At 42.4% G+C, this 20,390-nt stretch overlaps 2 protein-coding genes across 3 annotated transcripts in view; one reads left to right on the top strand and one right to left on the bottom strand.

The window, feature by feature from the left end:
* Positions 1-383: 383 nt before the first annotated feature.
* STOML3 (stomatin like 3) lies at positions 384-8,505 on the top strand. The gene is made up of 7 exons (XM_008496119.2): positions 384-450; positions 4,373-4,476; positions 5,313-5,385; positions 6,372-6,454; positions 6,557-6,760; positions 8,022-8,156; positions 8,305-8,505. The coding sequence occupies exons 1-7, from the start codon at positions 399-401 to the stop codon at positions 8,503-8,505; spliced, it is 852 nt and encodes a 283-aa protein (XP_008494341.2). The 5' UTR covers positions 384-398.
* Positions 8,506-10,387: 1,882 nt separating this feature from the next.
* LOC103530548 (complement C4) overlaps positions 10,388-20,390 on the bottom strand; it is a 45,571-nt gene continuing 35,568 nt past the window's right edge. For both annotated transcript variants that reach the window (XM_008496118.2, XM_030457767.1), the window contains 7 exons: positions 19,099-19,173; positions 17,990-18,098; positions 16,972-17,061; positions 16,513-16,605; positions 15,702-15,785; positions 12,035-12,167; positions 10,388-10,923 (listed from right to left, as the gene is read on the bottom strand). In XM_008496118.2, coding sequence (XP_008494340.2) covers positions 10,785-10,923; positions 12,035-12,167; positions 15,702-15,785; positions 16,513-16,605; positions 16,972-17,061; positions 17,990-18,098; positions 19,099-19,173 — 723 coding nt within the window. In that variant the 3' untranslated portion in view covers positions 10,388-10,784. The remainder of the gene's footprint in view (positions 10,924-12,034; positions 12,168-15,701; positions 15,786-16,512; positions 16,606-16,971; positions 17,062-17,989; positions 18,099-19,098; positions 19,174-20,390) is intronic.

Here is a 20,390-nt window from a genome sequence, read left to right on the forward strand (position 1 = left end):
TTTCCTTTTCTGCAGACTATGCAGCCCCAGTTTCTTCAGCTGTTCCTCATAGGGCTTATTCTTTCTTTATCTCCTTTTTCTGTCTTGTTCTTGTTTCTTCTTTCTGGTGACATGCTAGTGATTTCTAGAAATAATTTTCAACTTGGGTTTTGTGAGGTGTAAAACCAGCTGGGTCAAGTGCATTTCCAGCCATAAGACCATGGAGTTACTTCTGAGAAAACTCTGATCCACAACACTGTGTAAACATTCTTTCCTCACCAGGTAACTGGCTCCCAGAGGACTCTTACACAGGTGGGGATTTCTCCTTCTCTCACACTTCTCTTTTCACTGCTTCACTGTGCTGTTTTGAGGTGTGTTGCTGTCTCATCTTTAGGGCTTCTGAGCTTACCTCAAATGGGATGGATCCCCAGAGAGTGACACCCAAGAAAAACAACACAGAGCATCTAATTGGTAAGCCTCTGTGTGTGTGGTGGTCTGTTTTTTAATAATGAAAAGGAGTAAAACTAATTTTAAAAAAAAGTATGTTTGAATTCAGGCAGTCATGGTTTCTCCTGTATAAGATGGAGATGAAAATTCAGAATCTGCCACTGTGGTTGACAGGATAAATCACCTTGCACTGCCCTCCCAGGTTGTGTCAGCATCTGCCTCCCAGCAAAACGAGCCATGGGGCTGAAACAGCTGATTCCAGTTCTATACAAACTTCTGTATGTCTGCATAAGGTGGCAAGGGGAAAATACAAGTTAGCTAAGGAAGCTCCAAGAGGACATTTGATGTGTTTGAACTTGTGTGACGAACTTGCTCTCTTCAAGCAATGGAATTGCTACTGAACCAAAGCTGTTGTGCCAATGTGTGCTTTTTTCACCTTTATGTCTGGACAGAAATATGGAGAATGTGGTGGGACAAGTATGAGCCTTGATTGGGTAGAAAGCAGGAGGGGACATAGTAGCTAAAAAAGACTGAGGCTACTCCATCTCTTTGTTGCCGTAGGAGGTTTGATAGATGTTTTTTTCCCCCCATTCTTTATAATTTTCACAAGACAATAGAGGCATAAGTTTTTTATTTGCTTAAGTTTCATACCCACATGGTTTTGTCTATCAAGTGTGTTCATGATCATAGAAATAGAATCATTTAGGCTGGAAGAGAACTTTTAAGATTATCAAGTCCAACAGCAAATAAGTACATTGAGAAAAAAACAAAGTTAATATTCTGAGTGTTCTGTAGCTTTTCCACAACTGCCAGCTGATGAGCTCTCACATTCTGCAGCACATTGTGACTCCTAGTGTGCTCTGGACTGTATACCCAAGTGAGTTTTGGTTTGGTTTGTTTTTTGTGGTTGTGACTATAGGAATCCATATACAGGCTTGGCAATACCAGATATGCTGAGTTGTGACTGATCCTAATTCTTCACTATTGTGTTTTTCTGGACTCTTCCATTTGTCTTGTGGTTCAATGGCTTGAAACTTTGGGGTATTCTGGGAACATTTGAGTTTTTTCTTTTTTTTTTTTTTTTTTTTTTTTTTGAGATGTAGATCTGGATTTACTATTAAAAAAGCATTCCGACATATCCTTTTCTCATTGGAAGCTACGTTGGCATCAACCAGGATCTTTAGGACAATTATTACAGAGAAGGATTCACATGGACTTTGTCAAGTTTTGGATGTGGGCTTTTTTGCCCATAGTGCTGATAAGTGAGACTTGACCTATCTTTTCTCAGATACCTGAATACCAGTCTACAGAGTGCAGGCATTTGCTCCCAGTCAGTTTCCCCAATCTGTGGATTGTGTCATTCCTACCAGAAATCTTCACAGTCATCTCACATAGATGATGGCAGCTGATGTTACAATCCAAAATTGCTTTTCAAGAGGTTCTTCATAACCAAGTTTGGCACTGGAGAGAAAGATCTTCAGACATTTTTCTGCAAGCTAATAATTTAGGTGAAATAAAGAGAGAGAGGAATGCTGAGCTCTGCTGAACAGAACATCCCTTTGTGATTACATCCCCCAAAGTTCAGATATAGAACTAGGAGTGATGAGTTTCCTTGAGTTTCCTTGATCTCTTTCCACTGACTGAAGGGCTCTTGACTATGTTTCTTCACGTAGCCTGACACATGCCTAGTGTAGCCTGAAAAACACTGTGTTGCATACAAGCAGCAGTGAAAGCATGAAAGATTTTCATGTTAAATCCTAAAAGTCCTGTCTTCATGCACATGGCCTTAACATTTGCATGATAATTTACTCAGGGGAGCTTCTCAAGTCTTTCCTGTCACTGACTGCAGCATGACTGAGGATACCTCATGAAACAATCAGGGATTTAAAATTACTGCTGATTGGAAAGGGTTGGGAGGAAACCCAGGCTCCTGTACAATAGTTCTGCACCCACCACAGAGAGTCAAAAGGAGGCCTTGGCCCCTGTGGACACAAACCCATTCATGTGTGAGTGATTAAAACTGCAGCAGAGACCTCAGAAGCAGAATCATGGAATGGTTTGGGTTGGAATGGACCTCAAAGATCATCCAGTTCCAACCCTCCTGCATGGGCAGGGACACCTCCCACCAGACCAGGTTTCTCAGAGCCCCATCCAACCTGGCCTTGAACACTGCCAGGGAGGGGGCAGCCACACCTTCCCTGGGCAACCTGTGCCAGCGTCTCGCCACCCTCACAGTACAGAATCTCTCCCAAATATCTAACCTAAGTCTACTCTCTCCCATCTTAAGGCCATTACCTATCACTCCATGCCCTTGCAAAAAAATCCCTTCCTCCCCAGCTTTCCTGTAGGCCCCTTCAGGTACTGGAATGCTTCTCTAAGGTGTCCCTGGAGCCTTCTCCTCTCCAGACTGAACAAACCCAACTCTCTCAGTCTGTCTTCATAGAGAGGTGCCCCAGCCCTCTGGGCATCTTTGTGCCCTCCTCTGGTATCACTCCAACAGCTCCATGTCCTTCCTGTATCGGGGGCTCCAGAACTGGACACAGGAATGGAATCTCACTGAAGTGGAGCAGAGGGGGAGAATCCCCTTCCTCAACCTGCTGGCCACGCTTCTTCTGATGCAGCCCAAGACCCAAATGGCTTTCTGGGCTGAAAGTACACATTGCTGGCTCATGTTAAGCTTCTGGTCCATCACCCCCCCCAAGTCCTTCTCCTCAGGGATGTTCCCAAGCATCAGGAAGGGCAGGCAGCAAAAGGCATGGTTGTAACCCCCAGGTTTGCAGTTGGCATTCCCCGGGGCCAAAGCCCAGCCATGCCCAGAGTAGGGGAGAGGGGAAGGAGCTGCAGGAGGGTTGTGTGTGTTGTCTCCTCCTCTGGCCTCGCTGGGGCTTTTCTGACAAACCTCTTGGTCCTGCTCTGCTGCTGTTAGTTTGTGACTTACAGATCAGGTGGCCTCAGGCTGTGTAACTGTTCCACTGTGGTGACAAGTTCTTTCACCAGTTTGTATAAATGTATACAACTTTTCAATTTGTATAAAATTAGTTGTTATCTTTTTATCAGTTACATCTACATGTATGTTTTATTTTATGTCAGTGCTACCCTATACCTTTGGAGTAACACATTCAAGACACATTGTATTTTCCCATCAGCATGCAGGAGATTATCTGAGGAGATCTCTGAACTTTCTCCTGCCTCTTCCCCTTGTGATGGGAAACAGGTTCTGGCATTCAGCTTTCTTGCAGCTGATGCTCATGCCTGCAAAAAACCTTTCCTGGCCCAAATTGGGCTGCCCTTGGGGCTAGCCCAGCCCCCATCCCTGCTGCTGCTGCTGCTTATCTCATGACTCTCCTGATCCAAGGCATTTCTGCATTCAGCAAAACTCATTGGACCTTGCAGTGCTGTGTCCTTGTGGCAGAATTATCCTGGTTTTCTCTTTGCCTGCCTCAGTGCCTCTTTGAAGACCTTAGTAGCTCCAGCTGCTCTTTGAAGAGCAGCTGCTCCTTGATCACCTCTTCTTTATGAAGAGCCTCCCAAACTTTTAGCACCTAAACAAAAACTTATCACTGCCTTCCCTTCAGGTACTAAAATAATGAAACTATTTTGAAATACCCTGGTTTCATTATAGTGAAATAATGAAATTCCATTATAATGAAATTTGGGGATGAGATGAATTGCACACAGTGAGAGACCTGCTCAGAATGGATGGGCATGTGTTTTGACAAACACTGATTTTGAAGCTTATGGTCCAGCGGATGAATTGGTCCATCAGGATTCCTCAAAACATTAATCTAAAGTCAGCAAGAATTCCCCTCATTTTCCTTGCTACCTTGTTAAATCATAAATTGTTGCCATGCAAACTAAATCTTTACCCCAGCCATGGCACACTGAGACTGATTCATATCCATGCGTACTCCACCCAATGATTTATTTTTATTGATATTTTTTATAGCTGACAGGAGAGAAGGAATTGGTGTCTGTGGTTGGATCCTGGTTTCTCTTTCCTTCCTCCTGGTGCTTATTACCTTTCCTATTTCCATCTGGGCATGTACCAAGGTAAGCTAATGATATTTGGGGTGCTTGAAGGATTCTCTATTAGCATTGCTGTCATGTTTATTGATTTTGTTAAGGCAAGGCACTTCACATTCATTTTTTGGAAATCACAAGGGCTTGTAGCAAAGATGTGGTCTGGGACTGAGATCCATGTTTTTCCACTGACTTTCTGTATCATCACAACTTGCTCATACTTTCTTCCAGTCTCAACTTCCACCATCAGGTAAACTTCCCTGCTTTACAACACTGGGATAAGAAGTCTACAAACTGTTCTGAAGGATTTCTATTTGATGCTGGCAGCCATAGTAATGAACACGAGTACATGGGGACATGGTTCCCTGCATAGAGTGACTAGATAACCTAAACACACAAAATGCCCCTTCAAGACACAGTCATAATTTGATTAATTTAAAGCAGGTTTTAGGGGTGAGCTGCCACACCTGATCTGAACACCAGGGTGATCTGAACACCAGGCCAAGAGAAGTCCTGGTACAATAATTGCAGTAGTTAGATAGATTATCTGAAATGAAACATACTTTGCCTACAGCTCCTCTGAGTGTAACACTGATGTTGAGAGAGTTGTGGGAAACCTCATTAGATCAGTGTCTGATCTTTCATATTTAATCTGGTTTGTATCCTGTCTGCAAGGGCAGGGTCTGAGTATTTCCAGCAAAGCACGAGGTGAGGAAAAGATGTAAAATGCTTAGTGATTTGAGATTTATTGGTTCCTGTATTTTTTATATTCAAATATAGTGTGGATGTCAAAGATTTAAAAAAATCAAACCAGAGAGCAGGAATAGAGCTGGTTGTAAAATTCTAAATTTAAAATATTTTTCTAGGTCATCAGAGAATATGAACGTGCTGTTGTATTTCGGCTGGGACGAATACTGTCTAAGAAAGCAAAGGGACCAGGTGAATGCATGCTGGTTTATTCCACTAAGATTCACTGTTATTATTTTATAATGATGCACTCTAACCACACAGAGAATTGCAGAGATTCTTTAAACCCTTCTTCATAAGATAAAGGTGGACAAGCTGATCCTCCCTGCTGCAGTTCCTTTCCCTGTAGGCAGTTTTGTTTTGTTTTGTTTTGTTTTGTTTTTCTGGAGAGAAAATAAAGCCCTGAAAATGGCAAATGTGACAGGACAGGGACACTGCATTTTTTACAGAGTTGGTCACAGCCACCCATGCTACAAATCACAAAGACAAACCAAACAACATGAGGTGTTTCCATTGGTGTAGTTACTGTCTCTGTGCAATGAAACTGGACAAACTGGAAGTGGAAGTAAGAGGAAAAAGGACTTTCCAGATACTTGTCCATCCTCTTGAATGGGAGCCATGTGATCCAAAGAGCAGCCAAGACACGAGCAGAACTCTTCTGTGTGACTCTGGGCAGCTGAGTAAGGTGCTGAGATTAGAAGAAAGTCAGACTGGGGACTCCTTTACAGTATGAGTCAGATCTTAGGATAACATTCCTCCTCATGTGGGAGCCTATAGGAATCTGGAGCTGGGAGATGTCTTTCCTGGGGACACACTGCCATAAATGGCTTATGACTTAAAGAGGGAAGAATAAAGAAAGTTATGGAAGGAGTTTTTGCCAAAAGTCTCATTTCAGATTTGAGACTAGAACTGCAATCTGCCCATTTTCATTCCAGTTCCCTAGGCCATTGAACTGTAATACATTCACTTTACTAAAGATATCTGCATTTCCCTCTGCTATTTGGAAATACAAAACCTCACTGTTGTCACCTCCCATAGCAGAAAGGACAGCTGTAGCAGTAAGGTGGGCTCATTTCCCACCTTGTGGATATTTCCATCTGTTTGCTTTGTATGGGATACCTGGCTCTAGACCTAGCTTTCAGAAACAAGTGTTTCATCTCATTGTTTTTATTTTTCAGGCTTGATCCTCATACTTCCATGTACAGATACATTTATTAAAGTCGATCTTAGAACTGTTACCTGTAACATCCCTCCACAAGAGGTAACTATTCTCTAGCAGCCAGAGGGAAAAAATTATTTCCCTTCCTTGGCAAAGGATGTTATGTTGGAGCTTTGCCTAATTTTGTACATTTCTCGCATGCAGATTCTCACAAAAGATGCTGTCACTGTCCAAGTTGATGGGGTGGTGTCCTACAGGATCCACAGTGCTGTCAGTGCTGTTGCTAATGTCACTGATGTCCACTCAGCTACCTTGCTCCTGGCACAGACAACCCTGAGAAATGTCCTTGGTACACAGAGCTTGGCTCAGATCCTGTCCAGTCGTGAGGAGATTATGCACAGTATCCAGGTAAATCTGGCTCTCAAAATTCACTTGCAAGCCTGGAGATGTGTCCTGGGGAGTAGCATATTAGAAAAAATATCTCTTTTTTTCCTTCAACAATGGCAACAAAATCTTCCTTTATGTTTATTTCTTGGGGTTTTTTGTTTTGTTTTGTTTTTAATTATACATCTCATTGCTGGAGTCAGAAAGAGTTATTCTAAAGGTTTTTTTCCCAGGTTGTTGTAGAAGAGATATTTACTATCAAAAAGGAATGAAGATTCTGAAATAATCCAATGACTTGAAAAAGTCAGTTTAGTCTTTGCACAGAGGCTACTGCTCATGGCAAATTCCATCTGTCTTGAGCAGATCCTTGATTGAGGTTTAATCATAGGAAGGCTTGTAGCTCCTGTTATAACAATTAAGAATTCAGAACCAAATTGTTTCATGCTTTAAAATACCCAGGAAACATAGAATCATAGAATGGTTTGGGTTGGAAGGGACCTTAAGGATCATCCAGTTCCAGCTCCCCAGCCATGAGCAGAGACACCCTCCTCTAGACCAGGTTGCTCCAAGACCCATCCAACCTGGCCTTGAACACTTCCAGGGAGAGGGACCCACAGCTTCCTTGGACAGCTGTGCCAGTGTCTTACCACCCTTTGGTTTTTTTGTTTTGCAGCCAAGGAAGAATAGAGAAGAAATTCAACCCCTGATTTACTCTTTTCAGTCAAGGCAAAGTCCAGTCAGAGAGAGACTGTACTGCTCTGCAGCCACGAGTGTGGTGCTGAGCAGAGCTGAGGTCATGGTGGTGATGGGGGTTGCAGAGGTGCCCAGGAGCCTGAGCACAGAATAGTGTGATAGTGTATGGTGGTTGTGTGTGATAGTGTATGGTGGCTGTATGTGATAACGTATGGTGGTTTTCACCCACAGTGTGCTTTTGTCTGCTTTCACAGTATTGTGTTGTTTTTTGTTGTGCTGTCACTGTAGTATTACTTTGTAAAAGGGAGAAGTTTGGTAAGTGCCCACCTAAAGAAAGGATGGGGTTCATAACTTAGGAGGCAAGTGGAGAGGTCATACAGGAAACACCAATGTTGATCATCAGGAGTTTCATACGGTTGTGGTGCCTGCTGTACACGCACCATGTTGGACAGGAGTGTGCCAGGAGGGCTTTGACTCTGTTATGCAGGACTGTACATGGCCTTTCCTTCTCTCTGAGCAGCAGGGCACATTGCCTGCTCTTCTCTCTGCCAGCATTGTGCTCTTCATGGTGCATTGTCTCCTTGTCCCTAAGGCTGTCCTCGACAGTACCACAGAGCAGTGGGGTATCCGAGTGGCCCGTGTGGAGATCAGAGATGTGAGGATCCCTGCCACCATGCAGAGGGCACTGGCAGTTGAAGCAGAGGCTGCTCGAGAAGCAAGAGCTCAGGTGAGACCCATGGCAATGTCTACTCCCAAGCTTTCATATGCCTGTCCCAGGCATCCAAGTGCCTGTTGGTTTCCTCCTCATTGTGAAGGTGGATTTTTCAGGGTATAGGCAGTGTTGCAGTGGCTTTTCCTTTTCTCTTACTCTACAGGTTGTAGCAGCAGAGGGAGAAATGAATGCTTCCAAGGCCCTCAAACAAGCATCCATGGTGCTGGCTGAGTCTTCAGCAGGTCTCCAGCTGCGCTACCTGCAAACATTAACAACCCTGGCAGCAGAGAATAATTCCACCATTGTCATCCCGTTCCCTATAAATATGCTTGAGAGTTTAGGGCAGAAAAATAAGGGGGGATAGAGACTGTTCTGCACTAACTCCTCAGGCAGAGAGATTTGAAGGGTTTCCCGGGAAGCAAGGGCTTTTCCAGAGCAAAAGTTGAAGCATGCTTGGGTCCTCTGAAAATAAGAGTAAAAATAATTTGATAATAACATATAGCACCAGCATTAGGAGACTTAGAATATAGAATCATAGAATTTTCAGGGTTGGAAGACCTTTAAGATCACCTAGTTCTAACCCCCCCTGCCACGGGCAGGGACACCTCCCACTAGATCAGGTTGCTCAGACCCCTGTCCAGCCTGGCCTTAAAAATTTCCAGGGATGGGACTTCCACCTCCTCTCTGGGCCTCACCACCCTCATGGTGAAGAACTTCTTCCTAATATCTAATCTAAATCTACCCTCCTCTAGTTTGAAACCATTCCCTCTAGTCCTATCATTTTCATTTTCACCAACTTTATTAGTTCAGCCACTCAACAGCTTCATCTTAGGCTCATCTCCAAGTGAAATAGAAGAAAATATGCAAAATGCAATAAAATACATAAAATGCATGTTAGACCTAATATGAAATTTTAATGATGCTTTTCACCACATTTTACAGAGTCTTGAGTGTAGAAAATATTTGATTATTTGTCTGCTAAGCAGGAACTTCTGTGCTCTTGATGTACTCCACACAGCAGAAGGGTCAGATTCTGGTATTTAACTCAAGTCCCGTGGAGTGGAAAGAAGGATTTAGCCTCTAACCTTAGAGGCATTCTTCCATAACTATTTGCAGAGTTACAGGATAGTTGGTATGTCAGCAGAATAGCCTATACGTTGTCTTCTATGAGTAGAAATTAGCACTTGCTTTACTGACCTCAGCTTTGCAACTAAAGGAAGAGATTATCTGTCCAGGCATCACAGTCACGTTTCCTAAATCTGAAAGCTGGGCGAACCTCAAAGGAAACAACCTGTCCTATGTCAACTTAAGTGCTTGTCTTGCACCTTCAGGAGGTTTCTCATCCTGCTTTGATGATGTCAGGAAGTAGTTGTGCAGAAGGTGATGGGACAAAGACAGTGCTATGAGCATCTGAGGATAGTGGCCTGCCCACCAGACACAGCTTCTTCTCATTTCAGCTCTTCTGTGCTTCAGGCATGCCTGCCAAATGGCTTTTTGTTGGCAAACTAAAGAAGTAAAACCTGTACTTGCAAGTCATCTACTTATCAATGTTATTAAAAAAAAAAAAGAGAGAGCTTGAGTTTTGGGATTACTTTTGTTGTCAACTTAGTTTGACATTCATGGAAGCCTCTATAGCTTCCATATATATATATATATATAAATATGTATATAAATACAGCTTCCATAGCTGTGGCAGCAAAACCCTCACCTTTCCCTGGCAAATACTGCATCTTCATTGCAGAGCTGTTTGCATAGCCACAGAAGCAGCAAAGCTTTAGAGAAGTGCAACTACAGATTTAAAAAATTATTTTTAAAGTAATTAAAAATTAATTCAACTCTAAAAAAATGAAAAAAAAATATCTTTAGAGACATGTGACTACAGAGTGCAATTAAGAAGCAATTCTGTGCCTTCAGTGAGCTACCAGCACTAACTAGCCTGGGTTGGGCACAGGACACATCCATTCCAGTTGCCCATCTTTGATGCTGGGTGGGTTCCTGTTCAGAAGTGTGTATGGGAATCCCGCTGTGTTGCAAGTGGAGATATCTGTTTGCTGACTGAGGACTCACAATTAACATCAGAAATTAACTGATGTGCTGAAGTGTGAGAATTAGTGTCTCTTTTCTTTTGGTAGCAGCGTAACACAGGCTCTGCTTGATAAGGCCATGAACTCCCACCCTTCTTTCTGAGCCATGCAAATTTCTTGGCCACGTTTTGTTTTGTTTTGTTGGTTTGGTTTGGTTTCATATTGTTTTGGTTTTCCATTGATAGTATCATAGTGGCTGCTGGAATTAAGAGGCCCTGTGAACCCAATGATTTTTTATTTGATCCCCTGCCAGATAATTGCATCGTTGTATAATTGACCAGGGAGACACAAATTCCTGCTGTCTCTTCACCCGTGTCAGGGACAATAAGAACAATAACTAGCAGAGTAACTGCAATTTTTTGTTGTATTACACCCTCCTCCCCCATACATCTGCGAGAAGATGCCCCAATCAGCAAAACAGATAGCAATAGAAGCAGCTCTGCAGAGCCTCAGGTGCTGCTCTGCTGCTGAAGCCCAAAAAGATGGACATTGCAAGAAAATTTTGGGAAGAATCCAAGTCCCAGTCCCACGGATAGGATGTGGGGAGCAGAGGAGCCCTTCAGAAGAGGCAGAGGTTGTCATCCTTGCTCATGAAGTCCTGCAGGTCAGCACAGGCTTGCCGGTGCAGGGTGGTGCGGCACTCACTGTCCCCTGGAATTTTCTCGACCCAGGTTTGTGCATCAAGGAAGTACTGCATCCTGAGGGCAAGAGGGACAGGGAAAAGAGGTGAGTTGTTGCTGGTGAACTGGAGCAATGGGAAAGACTAAACCCCAAAATATTGAATCCCTACTCTAAGAGCAGGAGGAGTTCCATTAACTAAGAAACTTGCCTGGAACAGAGTTTCACCAGCAGGATAGGTGAGCTTTGAATAAAGTTTGGAAAGGGTCAGTGCCAAGCTTGGATGAACCTGGCTGTACCTGTGCTTTGAGTGACACCAGGGAATCTTGGACTACATTTTCTACAAAAGTCCCTTTGGAGTTTTCCAAAGTGGCACAAAAAAGCCCCAGTGCACATCAGTGGGACACAGAGAAAGGGGGTTTAATTTCTATTGACTACCCCAAAATGTTTCTGAATTTTCTGTGGTATGAAGCTGTGTAGCTTCTGGCATTTTATGACTGCAGAAGACTTCAGAGGTTTCACCTCTGCTGGAGTTTTCAGCCTTCTGTTGAATCAGACCCCTGGCTTCAGCACTCACATTGGTATCATACAGAGATGAGAAAAGAGGACTTTTTAAAGAAAAGGTGCTCAGTTTGATTGAGATCTCCTAGAGGCTTTCAGAGACACTGTGAAGGGATATGAAACATTTATAGCTTCCTTGGTGACTAAATCTTCCTCAGACACATTCCCTTCTTTCATTAAAGCACTACCATGAGAAATCAGAAGAATATGCTGTTTGCATGCATGATATAACAGAAACTTTGAGAGGTGCTCTTAGCCACAGTCCCACCCAGGCCCCAACACATGAAATGTGTAAGGCATCTGCAGTAGATGGAACTGTGTAGCATTTCCCATTTCTTGTTCTAGAACTGATTTTTTAACCCAGTGGAATAAGGACCAGATTTTGATTCTGAGAAGAATGAGAAGCAGGTTTTGCACAGATAGATGAGCTGATGGATTCAGGTAGCTGAATTGTTCCCCAGAGCTTGCTTTCTGACTATAGAGTGGCACTCTGCATTTTAGTAAAGCCAGCAGAATCAATCCTTCAGAAATTTGGCCTTCCCTTTGCTTTCTGCAGGTATTCTCACTGAGTCCCCTCTGGAATCACTGTCCCTGCACCAGCAGCTGCTGCTCAAAACCCATTGCACTTACTGGTTGTTGCAGTCAACCAGTTTCCCATCTTTCCCCATCAGGAGGTACCGTTTGCCAGGGACCACCTTTAACCTGCATGCGGAGCGCTTCAGGAACTGTCGGTGCGCACCCACTTGGATGCTCTCATCAGCAGCTGTGGAAAGAGAAGAGAAAACCCCCATGAACTAAAAGGAAAAAGTAGAACTGTGGCTCATAAACACAACCTCTTGGGATGATTTACACCCCTGCTAAGTGAAGTTAATATTTAATTTGAGAGTTGTGGTTTGGCATGGGAATAAACGGCTTTGCTGTGGTAGGGTCTTTTAACATTACCTGACAAAAAATAAGGCATTTCTGGCTTAGCTGAACAAGAGTTTTCAAAGCCCATTTGAAAAAAAAAAAAAACCAAACAGCAATATTCTAATTTATTACTCTCTTTCTAACTATAATGTAAAATGTCATGCACAAATGTGATGACAAATTCAACACAAAAGCAGCTTAAATTACAGGTAAGACACCATAGTCTATCAGTTTCCAGAAGCTTGTGCATCTTACTGGTCTCAAAGTATTACAAGTGTGGAAAGTCCAGTATTCAAAAGAAAATCCTAAGAGTAGAATAAAAATGTGCAGTAGAATATTTTAACACTAATAAGATTTCAGATAATTGGACAGAGAGTGCTAATATGAGAAACCTAGCACTAAGATCTTTACATTTTTCCTAGTTAGAACTTATATTCATTTTCCATACGGTACTGACAGGCCAGAGGAAAGTCACTCTTCGGTATTATATGCTGGTTTACACCTGCATTTTCCAAAGCATGATAGAGTACTGTAGGTTTTCTCATATAACCCAAGTCCTTTCTGTTGTTCCTATGCTATATGGTGCCCTTATTTTTTACTTAGTTCAGGGAATGCAAAGTTGAATTGGAACTACTTGAGAAAAAGATGATGTTATGCCTCAGGTTCACTGTGCTTAAATTACCATGATGTTAACTTGTTTCATACGCTTTGCAAATGGTCTCATGTAGAATCATAAATTCATAGAATTGCTCAGGCTGTAAAAGACCTTCAAGATCATTGAGTCCAGCCTCATCCTAACTTTTTTACCCTATTCCTGATGATCCACCACTAAACTATGTCCCCAGGTACCACATTCAGATGATTTTTAAACATATTCAGAGACAGAGACTCAACCACCTCCCTGTGGAGCCTGTTCCAGAGCCTAACAACCCTTCCTGTAAAGAAGTTTCTCCTGATATCCAACCTAAATCTCCCCTGATGCAGCTTGAGGCCATTTCCCCTTGTCCTGTCACCTGTCACCATTGAGAAGATACCAACCCCACTCTCACTACAACCTCCCTTCAGGTATTTGTAAAGAGTGATAAGGTCTCCCCTCAACCTCCTTTTCCTCAGACTAAACAGCCCCAACACTCTCAGTCACTCCTCATAGGGGATGTTTTCCAAACCCTTCACCAGCTCTGTTGCCCTTCTTTGGACCTGCTCCAACACCTCAATGTCCCTTTTTGTATTGAGGTGCCCAAAACTGAACACAGTACTTGAGGTGGGGCCTCGCCAGTGCCAAGTACAGGGTCAGGATCACTTCCCCAGTCCTGCTGGTCACACAATTTCTGACACAAGCCAGGATGCCATTGGCCTTCTTGGCCACCTGGGCACATTGCTGGCTCATACGCAGCTGACTGTCAATCAATACACCAAGGTCTTTTTCTGCCAGGCAGCTTTCCAGCCACTCTTCTCCAAGCCTGTAGCATTGCTGGGCTTGTCCAGTCTCAGGATCTTAAGCATTTGAGTTATTACTTTATCACATTATTATGTAATTTTCAGTTATAAATCTCCAATTAAAAAATTAAAATACAATAGCATCCAGGCAGGATTTAAGGGAAGCAATTGCTTAGGTTTTAGAGTCTATAAAGTGTGAAAAAACCCCATGATTCTGTGTTATTTTTCATGAGCTGCACTGTTTCCCTGAAGGACTCATAGGAAAGTATGAGTATGAGCCATTCAAAACATGTGCACTAATTCTATTAATATTCAAGGTAATCCAAAGAGCACACATCTGCAAAATTATCTTTTGCTCCCAAACACAAATCAATGTTCCCACCATCTGTCCTCTGAATCAAACTTTAATTTGCAAGGATTGGTACTGAAATAATGCCAGGGGTCCAGGGAGTGAGAATTCACCCTACTAATTCTCACCTAACCTTGGTAATGGCAACAGCCAAAATAGCCCCAGAAAACACAGAAGATAACAACTCTAGTTCAGTCAGGAGCTGTTTTGTATGTAGCACTTTAGTTTTTCTTCATCATCACGGCTTTGTGCCCCTTCCCAGCCTTTCCCAAGCCTGTTGGAGCTTGCTGATGTCATGAACTGCATCAGCACAAACCACAAGGGATTTTAAAGGGATCAAAAAGAAGGAGATGAGAATGAGAGAAGTCATCTCTGCCCTTTAACTTCAGATTTAAAGGATGTTTCTCTTAGTTGTCAAGAAAAAAAATCCAGTGCTTGCCCAAAAGCTGTGAGTACAAACAAAATGGGGCCCAGAGAACTAAAAAATTTTACATCCTCTAGGTTTCCTGAAGGGATTTGTGAAACTTTTTATCATGGTACATTAATCTCCCACAGCTGCTGTTTGAATTTCCCTGTATAAGGAAGGTCCTGGATATGACCAATGCTGTTTCAGGCCTCACAAAGTGTGGACCTGATTTTCCAACAGGAAATGGACATTGGCCTCAGATCACAAGTTGTGTGCTGTGACTGTGATGTACTGGGTGACATTGCCAGTCCCCTGGGCAGAGATCAAAGAAATGAGATAATGATTCTCTTCCAGACAGGGAAGATTTTGAAATCTTTGAAGTTGGTTTTTAGAGGCAAACTCTGGCTGCCAAATTCAAAACTGACAACCACATGATATCCCAGTGGTTGAAGGCTGAGATGTCACCTGACAGCCTCTCCACAAATTACTTTGAAGAATATGAGCATTCACTGATGCTGCTGATAAGGTTCAGTGGGGACAGCTGGAATGGCAGGCCTGCCAAAGAACATTTTCTGAGAACAGTGCAAATCTTAGAGTGCATCTAAAGAAACAGAGAGAAAGTCTTCTTTGTTGTTATTGTTATCATTAAATCAAAGTTATAAAAGTTTTCCTCTGTTCAGTGACTACAAGAAAGTCATTGTGGACAACTCTTGGCCTGTTCTGTAAGGGTTCAAATATTCATCTAGCATCAAACAGAGGTCAGAGGATGTGTCTACAGTAGAAACAAACGTGGCTCAATAGCAGCAGTTTATAAAGTTAAACAGATGATGCAGAAGACCTAATACCCACACTATGCATGTTTTTGGAAGGTTTATCTTAGACTAGCTGTCAGTCATGGACTGAATGCAGCTGGAATGTGTCTTCTTCTAGTTTAAATTAATCTGCAGGGGTTGGATCTCATGTGCTCTGGGACTGCTGCACAATGTGAGCCAAAGCAACCAACCCCTGAACTGACCTGAGCAGTGAGGTAGCAGCACCAAATGAGCCTTGCAAGAAATTAATCTTCTTGCAAACCTGGTGTAGAAGTGTGTCTGACCCTTCTTTCTACAGCAAGAGAAGACACATGCATGGCTCAGACATAATTAATGTAGTTTTCCAACAGGTGAATGAAAGGAGACAAACATTTTGATACTTACTGGCTTTAAGGATCCTGTGGATTTTGGCCTCATAGTAATCAAAAACATTCTTCTGTGTACTGCTGAGGATCTCCACTTCATACACTGCAACAAACAACTGTGTGAGGCCATATGGAAATATGAAATGATTTCCAAAACTGAAAAACTGCTTTAGCCAGATGTCTATTTCCAGAGGCTGCTGTACCCACCAATTGTGTGGATATGAGAGACAACAGGATAGTAATACTGTATACCTAATATGCTTTTAGACATAAACAACCTCTGGACTTGTGCTGTTTTTTTAAAGAAGATGCTATATGATTAGTTTTTCACCTTTTTTCCTGTCCTGTTAGCAACTAACTTACTGAAACTGCTCAGCAGTCTTTCTTCAGTAGCTCTTCCAACTTTCCATCCAAAGAAAAGGCCAGAAAGGCAAATTAACAAAGGAGAAAAATTTGCCTAGCTCCACAGAAGAAACTACTGAGCTGTGGCATACCATGGAAAGGCTGCTCTTTGTCTCTGTCCTGTAACATTAGAGAAGAAGTGGATGCTGGTTCTCACACCACATGTCTTTTCTAACCATGTAGCATAATGTTGTCCATGTTTCCTGCCCCCAACACCTAACTTCATCTTCCTGAGACCTTTACTTTTCCGCTTCATCCCCCTGATGACTTGAGTAGCACATGACTTGCTTTCATCTCAGCCTACTGGGCTAGATACAGAAACTCTACTTACTTCAGGAGAGGTCTGGCCACACAGAGCTACAATTTTTTTCCTTATTAAAAAAGGAACTATGTTTAAACTAAACTGACAATTGCCTTTTATGCCTTACCATAATCCACAATAGGATCGTAGCAGACAAAACTAACACGTGTGTTTGGTGTTAGGGATTTACTGAAAGTTGATCTTTGTCTTGGGCAGGGACCTAGGGCAAAGAAAATAAATATCTGTCTCTGTAGCAATGGATATTTAAAGAGATAGAGTTTGCATGTACTCATTGACTCAAAGTTATAACAAATAATAAAATAAAATGGAAGATAACCACTTAGAGGTGTGATGAAGGATTTTTACATACATATGTGTATGTATGCAGATATGACATTCAACTGTAAAAATCAGTCATTGGTATCTTAAAAAAAATTTGTTTGATACTGAACATAGTAGAGGATGCTCTGTGTCCTGTATTATGCATTAGGATACTTACATAATCTCTTCTGGGCTTAACAAACAGGTTAATGGTTCTTAGATGTAACTATCTTCCTTTAGACCAGCCTCTTTAGTCACTCCTTACCTTCTGCACACTGGCACACCTTGTCGTTGCACACCTTTGACAGCATGGTGCTGTGCCTGGGGGCACTGTAGAACACACTGCACTTTCTATCTATGGAGAAGAAGCAAAAAAGGGTTGTCTCAGGGAGCTCAGCTGGAAATGCCTCTGCAGCAGAACCTACGTTTGCAGCCCAGCTTTTCCCTGGCCCAGAGAAATCAGAGCACTAAAGATCACATCAGCTATCCAAGAAGCCCTATAACCTGGGCACCCCGAGATCACCTTGCTTTTCATCTGGGCAGCAGCTTGGGCTGTTTCTGGGTTTTTTTGTTTGTGGGTTGGTGGGGGTTGGGGGTTTTTTTGTTTGGTTTTGGGTTGTTTTTTGGTTTTGTTTTTGTTTTTTGAGGGGAGAGCATTGTTTTGGATTCTTTGTTTAATTATTTTTCTGGTTTGGTTTGGATTAGGTTAAATCCTCTAAAAAACATCCATCTTTCCATCACAGACTCTACTGGTTCAGAAGGAGGTAGAATCACCATTAATTAGGGGTCTAAACCTAGTGGAAACTGTCTGGCATTACTCAGCTTCAGACAAGGTACAGATTCAACCTAATTTTTAAACATTGTTTCTGTAATTTTGGTGAATGGGGATTATTTGCAATTAACCTTCTTTGAATGGGGAGTGAGACTGGTTTCCCCAGCAAACACAGGACATTAGCCAGACTTCTAAGATTGCCTATTTTGGATGGATGGAGAGACAGTCTGACCAAAAAGATAATATGAATGGAACTTGCTTTAAAGTATCATGAAAAAACAGGAACTAAGGATCCTGATTTTAAAGTCTATGAGTGTAAAAGTTTGTATTTTCAGTTTGTTTGCAGTAAGGGCCGTTGTAGGAGAAGAGAATATTTGAGGCAGCTTATTTTCAGACTCAACAAAAGCATGAGTTTCCACATGCTACATCAAAACCACCTTTTTATAGACTGGAATTTGGTTTTGAGGGTCTCTTTTCCAGTGAATTATGTATAATTTTTCTGTGCCCTTACCTGGGTTGTAAAAGTCATAAAGGATGGCATTTGCTGGCTGGACCAAACCCATGGGATTGATTTGCTCTGCACCAAAAGATATACAGTCTGGGTCTGGCCCAGTTGTGAGCTGGAGAAAAGAGGAAAGATAGTTGTGATGAATAAACTAACTGTCCCCATTCAGTTTCTCTTTCATTTATGCATGTACCACTGTTCAATACTTGTTTCTGATGGCAAAGGTGAGTTAATCCTGTTGTCTGTAGCCTCAACTTGAAGAAGGCATTCCCTTTCATTCCATTAATTTATTGTGAGATTTGGTGGATGAGCTAAGTCTGGCAAAGGTAGTTTTGTGAGATGTGTGAAGCTGTCCTCTGCCTGAGACTGTCTGATCTGGAATCACATCATCACTGCTTTGCTGTTTACATTTTATCTTTTGAGTCAAGCCACCTGGCACTGAAGTAACTGGGTCTTACATTCACCTTGTATCACATACTGGTGGTCATCAGCATATACAATTCCATTAGTAAAATGCTAAGGTCAGGAACAGCTTCTGATCTACCGTAATACACAAACTACCTAAGAGGACAGTCATAGTAGCAATACCATTTGCATTTTTTCATTTGTCTGTTTTCTGGTTAAAATCATCATTATCCTGCCTGTGCAGGACTCCCTTGCCTTGGCTGTGAAAGTAAATCAATACAAGTGGGTATAGGGTCAAGTCATTATCCAAAATATGTGGAAATATACACAGGAACTGGAGACCTTGATGTTTACATTGGTCACTATCTATTTCTTAATCCAGAAATACTGAATTTCACATGCAAGGTGTCTATGTGGAATTTTTACACAACCACCAGTTACAACCACCAGTTAACACTGTTAATCTTGAATAAGAAACAGCTCTTCTCTCTAGAAAGGAACTTTTTTTGGTGCCAAAGCCAGAATATCAAACATGGGATACATCTCCTGGAACACAGCAAGGTGGAGAATGAAGGTGCATATTTTCCTTCTTCCCCTCCTCCTTCCTTTTTCAGTTGTTCAATAATAATATAATATATAAATCACAGGGGGGTAATGGAGTGTGAAAAACAATAACAATAAAGTTTGAAAAGCAGTCTATATGTACTTACCTCACCAAAGTAGAGCAAAACCCTTCCTTTTTTGTACTCATAGTGCTGGATGTACTGGTCTGAAGACATCACCAGCTTCAGGAAAATAAACAAACAAATCAGAATGAAAACACAGCATAACAGGAACACCTTTGCTACCACCCTGTATATTCCAGTTTGCTTTGTTCAGCTGTTTGCTTTATGCTGCCCTCTTTATTCCTTCCTAAGAGAAAGTCCCTGGGAGCATGAACCTGAGCAAACCAAATGAGCAGGCTCCAGAATCCAGAACTCTGTGGCCACCTTTGCAGAGTGCTGTGCCCAATCTGCCTGTCACTGTGCCCTGCTGGCAGCTGCCTCTAAAAGCTGTGCTTGCCTTGTCCCCCTCAAGCACAGGACAGACCGTCCTGGCAGTCAGGGGACAACAGTGCCAGTGGGGACAGAAATCCATGTTTGGACAGGCAGGTATTTAAGTGTCTTGCTGAGTTTTGCCCTAATTTCTGTTACAAAGGATTAAGAAAACCTAACTCTGTTCACCACAAGGTTTTAATTTCTTGTGTATATTCAGCAAATATTTTATCAGAACAAAAAAAAAAGAAAGAGAAGAAAAAGAAGAAGAGAAAAGAAGAGAAAAGAAGAGAAAAGAAGAGAAAAGAAGAGAAAAGAAAAGAGGAGAAAAGAAGATAAAAGAAGAGAGGAAAGGAAAGGGGAAAGGAAAGGAAAGGGGAAAGGAAAGGGGAAAGGAAAGGGGAAAGGAAAGGGGAAAGGAAAGGGGAAAGGAAAGGGGAAAGGAAAGGGGAAAGGAAAGGGGAAAGGAAAGGGGAAAGGAAAGGGGAAAGGAAAGGGGAAAGGAAAGGGGAAGGAAAGGGGAAAGGAAAGGGGAAAGGAAAGGGGAAAGGAAAGGGGAAAGGAAAGGGGAAAGGAAAGGGGAAAGGAAAGGGGAAAGGAAAGGGGAAAGGAAGGGGAAAGGAAAGGGGAAAGGAAAGGGGAAAGGAAAGGGGAAAGGAAAGGGGAAAGGAAAGGGGAAAGGAAAGGGGAAAGGAAAGGGGAAAGGAAAGGGGAAAGGAAAAGGAAAGGGGAAAGGGGAAAGGAAAGGGGAAAGGAAAGGGGAAAGGAAAGGGAAAGGAAAGGGGAAAGGAAAGGGGAAAGGAAAGGGAAAGGAAAGGAAAGGAAAGGAAAGGAAAGGAAAGGAAAGGAAAGGAAAGGAAAGGAAAGGAAAGGAAAGGAAAGGAAAGGAAAGGAAGGAAAGGAAAGGAAAGGAAAGGAAAGGAAAGGAAAGGAAAGGAAAGGAAAGGAAAGGAAAGGAAAGGAAAGGA

This window comes from Calypte anna, chromosome 1, assembly GCF_003957555.1.
Source record: "Calypte anna isolate BGI_N300 chromosome 1, bCalAnn1_v1.p, whole genome shotgun sequence".
NCBI classification, from domain to species: Eukaryota; Metazoa; Chordata; class Aves; order Apodiformes; family Trochilidae; genus Calypte; species Calypte anna.